General features: G+C 45.8%; 1 protein-coding gene across 1 annotated transcript in view; it reads right to left on the bottom strand.

Annotated features, from left to right (window-relative positions):
- Positions 1–3,269: 3,269 nt before the first annotated feature.
- Positions 3,270–6,730, bottom strand: part of USP34 (ubiquitin specific peptidase 34) — a 2,509,780-nt gene continuing 2,506,319 nt past the window's right edge. Inside the window, exon 79 of the mRNA XM_085612349.1 lies at positions 3,270–4,436. Coding sequence (XP_085468475.1) covers positions 3,826–4,436 — 611 coding nt within the window. The 3' untranslated portion in view covers positions 3,270–3,825. The remainder of the gene's footprint in view (positions 4,437–6,730) is intronic.

The raw sequence follows: 6,730 nt of genomic DNA, 5'->3' as shown, positions 1-6,730 counted from the left end.
GTATTACAGAAGGACCCCGAATCTCGGGTTAACCCACAATGAGAGTTGGAGTTGGCTCTGATGGTACAGCTTTGCTTCATGGTCTTGAATCACCTTTAGTTGCATAAGGCCACATTCCTCACATGACTTGGAGTCATGCCCAGAGCCCAAACAACAGAAACACACCTTGTACGTCCCCGTCACTTCTGGAGCAGAACAAAGTCAATGTGTACTGTGAGAAGTTGGCCTGATGTATGATGTCACTAGTTCTAGTGTACACCTTATATCAGTCCAAATACCCTTATGGTGATTGGTTGTAAAGTCAACCTTATAGACCAGCTATCCTAGTGGTAGCATGGACAAGAGCAGTCTTAGGCTAAACTCTGAATGGCATGTGAAGCCAGCTGTGATACCATATATAATCCCTTGAATACCAAATGAAAGGACACCACAACAGATATATATATAAAATAAAGTGTATTTATTCTAGTCAAACCCTCAGCACTCTTTATGAGATTAGAGGTAAGTACAACACAGTCTTATTTAAGCATACATTAAGTCACACAGGTAAGTAATACCGTTAGGCCCTAGGGGCCACGCAAACCATATACTAAGTAAGTGGTATAAGAACCACTGTCACGGAAATAGAATAGGCCTAGGCCTAGGGAATCGCTGGGGCTACACTACACTAGCGTTAGTTAGGAAGTGGGAGGCCCACGGGATCCGTGTGCAGAGTGGAAACACTCACGCGTAATGCGTAAAAGTCAATAGCAATAGTACAGTTTAGAAAACGGTAGATTTAGGACACTTCCGGAGTAGCTAGGAAGTTGAGACTTGAAAACTAGACACTAGGATAGTCACTATCCTGATGAGCACCGGAGTACCCAAGTTACCTAGCCCACGGCTGCGGGTGCATAGGGGTGAAGATGCGTCGTTTTCGTCGTCGACTCCTATGGATGCCTGAAGAAAGATGCTAACAGGCAGTCAGTGAAGAGTGTCCGGTGGATCCCAAGGCTGGGATCAAGAAGGAAGGAAACCTGCAAGCAGAAGGGACAGAGTCAAGGTCACTAGCCAGTGACCACGTGGAACCAGGAAGGAACCAGGCGATGTCGTGAAGATTGCAGGTGAAGGTGAAGCTTGTCGCTGCAGCCAGGAGGACCAGGAAGCGTCGAGGACGACCAGGACCAGGAGGCGAGCTGTCCCACGAAGGCTCTTGCTGTCGGCGGCGTCGAAGTTGGACTAGGACTCACCAAGCCTTGGCAAGCGGAACCCACGAAGAACGAAGGACTTGCTTTTGGTGCAGACCAGGAAGGTCTGGGGTGCTTCTTCTTTGCAGAGAAGCGGGAGCCAGTCTGGAGGAGCCAAACCAGCGCAGAAGATTTCAGGGTGCGTCGTCACAAAGGCCACTAGCCAGCGGGCAAGCAACCGGACAGACGCAGCAAGCAGGAAAATGCTGAAGGGCCCCACGCAGGACTCGTGGATTGTGGGGGGCTGATCTTCGGTGCAGATGGTGCTTGGGGTTGGGGCTTCTCAATCCCCGGTGCACAACTTCGAGGGTACCTCAGAAGCTGCGCTTTAAGTTACTAGCCACTTTTTCCAGGTAGCCGGTCCCACGTCGCTCGTCGCCTCCACGGATCTCAGCTCTGCTGTAGATGTGGATCAGGGTCGGAGAAGTCTGGAAGTCAAGGCTCTGGTCGGGCTCTGCAGTTGGTTCCTCGTAGAACGTGGGCAAAGCAAAGGGTAGTCTCTTGATGGTGCCTGTTTGCACAGGGTAGCCACTCCTTGGCTACAAGGGAGATTCTTCAGTCTTCTTCTTTCGTCGAATGTCGAAGGTCCAGAGTTTCTGTTCAAGTTTGCAGGTTCAGGATAATCTAAAGTCTTGAGGCCCAACTCCCACTCTTATACTAATCTGGGGGGCTGGGATACCTGCTAGGTCACGCCTTATGGGTGGGACCTAGGAGGGGCTGGTTACACCCACTTCCCTTTGTCCAGTTTCGCGCCAGAGCTGGGGCTGGAGTGCCCCAGCGCCGGTTTGAACTGGACTATGCAAGGAACACCTTGTGTGCCCCAGGCATGTCTCATTCCTTTCAGCTCACCCTGCCCCAATACACTAAAGGCTGTCTGGGGAGGTGCTAGCACCTCCCCAAGCAGGAAACCTATTGTCCAGGCCTCCCTGGCTGGGATCACTCCCAGCTGCAGGAGGTCAGACTTGTGTCGTGGCAGCAGCATCCATTTTGTGATGCTGAGGCTTTGGTCAGAGGCTAACAGTTGAAGTATGATTTTAACATGTCTTTCCCTCTAGAAGGGGGGAATAATATTCTCATGTCCAGAAATGGCATGGGGGTATTATTCCACAGTGTTAGACACCTTACATGACATGTTTCGATAAAGCCAAACCATAGTTACCATAACCGTCTAAGATTATAAGGCACTTTAAGAGTATATGGTAGGCTATATCATAGAACAGCTATAAGGACAAGGTTCCGAAAGCTGCAGACAGGCTCAGCTCATGCTAGAGCACCATCTCACATGTTACCAAGCACTCTGCCTCCAGGATTGTCAAGGCCTGCCATAGGAGTGACTGATAGGTACACATGTGTCTATATGTAAGTTAGGTATAGGAATACTACACCTAAGCAAGGGGTGATTACACGACCTTGCCCCAGCTGAGTGATCAGCCAGTTGTGTCAAAATGGAAGGCCAGGCCAGGGGTGGCATAATACATGGTGCAGCCCCTGGTAGGCCTAGGGTACACCTATGCCCTGGGTACCTAGGGTACACTGTACAGGGGCCAATAAGGTGATCCTATCCAAATGGGTTATGCACCTAAAGTACATAGTATCAATTTAGAGAGAAAACAGCAGGGCTGTGGGTCTGATTAGCAGGCCCACAGCCACATCTAAGTCGAAAACCAGTAAAGCAAAAGCAAAAAGTGGGGGTGAACATAGAAAGCAGACCCTACTCTCCTACATGTACCCACACGTACTACCTGGTGGGGCACGGGAGCACTACTATTCAAACTTATGGATACAGTCTGGTGCCTGCGGAATATTTTAAAAGTAAGAACTCTGTAGTTTGAAGTATGCCTCAAAAAAACTAATGATTGTTGTATTCATGTAGTGATTAATATTATTTATTTACATATTTAAGCTGAAATTCTTAGACATCAACTTCTGCAAGAAACAGCTCGAGAGTGAGCCAACTTAAAGTAAACAAATTGAGAAGTCATCACAATAAGTTTAATGAAGAGCATAGAATTTCAGCGATTTCAATAAAAATAGAACCATTAGTTTTACATCAAGTGTGCTTTATTTCTTCCACAGGTATTCTGTTAAATAAAGCACAATATATACTGCCAGGCCACAGCTAAAGAGGATTCTTAACAGAATCAAATTTCTTGTGGTTTTATTTTAGTACAAGTAAACTTAATTATTATAAGAACCACAGCGATTGGAGGCAATTTGCCTATATTATAAGATACAAAACTGGCACATAGAACACCATATTATACACAGTAAAAATGTTTTAGGTTTAAATTACACCATACAGGGTAAATGAGACCCTGTCTCCCCAGATAGCCATATTAAATGAAAGCCACTACAGTGAACTCTGAATTACATAAAACATATTATCTGATTGCCCTTAAGAAAGTGTATTGTAGATGTATTTGTAATCTGTGTTCTGTCCAATCAAGAACTAACTGTTTAGCATATAAATCTATCTTGCCATTCCAGCAGAGAGCACTTGACGAACTGAAGCATAAAACAAAAATAAGCAAATTCTATACAAACAGCATATATCTTTTTTTTAAAAAAAACTTAAAAGCAAGACATGCTACAACCAATGTCAAGAAGCAGCTTGATTTCCTTTACAAGATATCCTTAAGACCACGTGAATTGTTGACTCAATGGTCCTACATAGCATATCTAAAATGTCCTGATGAGGCATACTACTAAGAAGTCCTCTGGAATGAGCACAACCAATTGTTGAGTTAGTATCATGATCTTGTGAAGACAACACTTGACTGTCGCAACTTCTGAGATCTGCTAAATCAGCCAAAACGGATGAAATAGAAGTGGAAGGGAACTCTGCTTCTTCCTCAGTGTTGAGAGAATCCTTAGTCTGAAGGTCTTTTAGATTTTTACATTCTTCAAATTTAACATTTTTAGTGGACTGCTCTTCTGTATGTTGCGGTCTAGTGTTTAATAAAACATCTTCTGAAAATGAAGACGAAATTTCCATCCTGTACTCTTTAACAGAACTGTTTTCCGGAGAAGGAGGATCTTGCTCCGTTCCTGGATCAATGATTGAAGAGTCCCTTGTCTCATTATCTGAGGTACTTGTAGGGGTTGAAGCGTCCATCGTGTCAGTTTTTATATCACCAATGCAGCTTTCCACAAGTGCCTCCTCGTCACTACTAACCCGCCTTCGTTTCACCGGAGTAGCACCTTCATCATCTGAAAAAACAAAAATATATTTTTTAAGTTCAATGCGTTCTTAGAACATCTGCTGCATGCCCTTGAGGTAAAGCACAACTCTTCACCAAATTATTTTGCATATCTCATCACAATTCAGAAAAGGAACTCAGAGTATTTTTATCAGATATGGACCAGTACACAAACCTCATCAATGCGTGTTAATGTCTTAATATGCCAAAAGGTTTGATGTATCAAGCACTTCAGCTGCAGACGTAACACAAGGTAGAACAAATTGTTTACCTTCGATGAACAAGTTACTTACCTTCGGTAACGATGTATCTGTAAGAAACATTAGTTAGTTAGATTCCTCACCTTAGAATATCCCCAGGCGTCAGGCTGGATCCGGAAAGATTTTTCGTCAGCAATGAACAAGTTACTTACCTTCGGTAACGCTTTTTCTGGTGGATACAGTATCTGCCTGTGGATTCCTCACCTTGTGAATATCCCCTGCGCCAGCAACGTTCGGAAACTTTTGTAGCAGTCCACGCCGATGAGGTCGAAGACGACGTCACAGAGACACGGCTCCGCTTGCGACTCCGCTGACGTCACCGGCTCCATAAGAAGACCTCGTCGGCGTGATGACGTCAGTTCCGCCCCTTTTTTCCGTGCTTTCGAGGCACACGGACGGACTGACAGCAATATGTACATAAACAGCATACACAGTACACAATATGCATATTAACACACACAGTGTAGAGAATATAAATAACATCACTTCCTTGACAGCAATAAACCAATTTGAAACCATCAATAGAAATACAGCATAGAAATACTGATATAGAATCACTGATATAGAATCACTGGTATAGAAGGATGGACAACGGGGAGGCGGGTGGGTCAGTGAGGAATCCACAGGCAGATACTGTATCCACCAGAAAAAGCGTTACCGAAGGCAAGTAACTTGTTCTTCTGATGGATACATTTGCCAGTGGATTCCTCACCTTGTGAATAGATTCCACAGCAGTCCCCACTCCCGGAGGAGGGTGTCCCCCCTTCTACACCAGAAAATCCTGAAGGACGGAACGAGCAAAATGTCCGTCCCTCCTCACCTCGGTGTCCAAACAATAATGTTTTGCGAAGGTGTGAAGGGAGGCCCAAGTTGCCGCCCTACAAATGTCCTCCACAGGAACCCCCCTAGACAAAGCAGAGGTGGAAGACTTTGCTCTAGTGGAATGAGCCCTTAAACCCTCCGGAGGCTCCTTACCAGCCAAAGAGTAGCAAATCTTGATGCACAAGACAACCCACCTGGAAAGGGTGCGCTTGTGCACCGCTCGACTTTTCCTGCAGCCAGCAAAGCCCACGAAGAGCTGATCATCAACCCTGATGTCCTTTGTCCTGTCCAGGTAAAAGCTCACCACCCTTTTAGGGTCCAAACAGTGAAGTCTCTCCTCCTCCTTGGAAGGATGAGGGGGAGGATAAAAAGAAGGAAGGGTAATGGATTGTCCCAGATGGAAAGGAGTTTTACCACCTTAGGCAAAAACGCAGCCCTGGTCCGGAGTACCATTCGTTCAGCATGCACAGACAAGAATGGGGGCTTTGAACTAAGAGCTTGAAGCTCACTTACCCTCCTTGCCGAGGTAATTGCGATAAGGAATACCGTCTTGAAAGACAACAGCCTCAAGGGACACTTATGTAAGGGCTCGAAGGGAGAACCCATAAGATAGGTTAATACAAGATTTAAGTCCCATTGGGGCACAATAAAGGGAGTAGGAGGAAACTTATTTGTAAGACCTTTATAAAACGGAAGAACAATAGGTGACTTGAACAGTGACGGCTGATCCGGCAGTCATACAAATGCCGACAAAGCCGATAAATATCCTTTAACTGTAGCCACAGCAAAACCTTGCTGAGCAAGAGAAAGGACAAACTGCAAAATGTTAGACAAACGAGCCTTCAAAGGATCAATTGACCTCTCCCCACACCAGAGTACAAATTTAGACCATCTATAGGAATATATGGATTTGGTGGAGTGTCGCCTGGCCGATAAAATAACATCCACCACATCTGGTGGGAGAGAGAAAGAATTCAGGTTGCCCCGTTCAATCTCTAGGCATGAAGGTGTAAGCTCTGGAGGTGGGGGTGTAGAACCTGCCCCTCCGAGTGCGAGAGGAGGTCTGCCCTCAGAGGGAGACGGAGCGGAGGGCACGAGGAGAGGTGGAGAAGATCTGTGTACCACACCCTTCTTGGCCAATCCGGGGCGACCAATATAACTTGAGTCCGGTCTTGGCGAATCTTCCTCAGAACCCGAGGAATCAAGGGTATGGGAGGAAAAG

This window comes from Triturus cristatus, chromosome 6 (genome assembly GCF_964204655.1).
Source record: "Triturus cristatus chromosome 6, aTriCri1.1, whole genome shotgun sequence".
In the NCBI taxonomy this organism is placed as follows: domain Eukaryota; kingdom Metazoa; phylum Chordata; class Amphibia; order Caudata; family Salamandridae; genus Triturus; species Triturus cristatus.
Note: the sequence above shows the minus strand (reverse complement) of the source record. Positions and strands in the feature narration are given on the sequence as shown.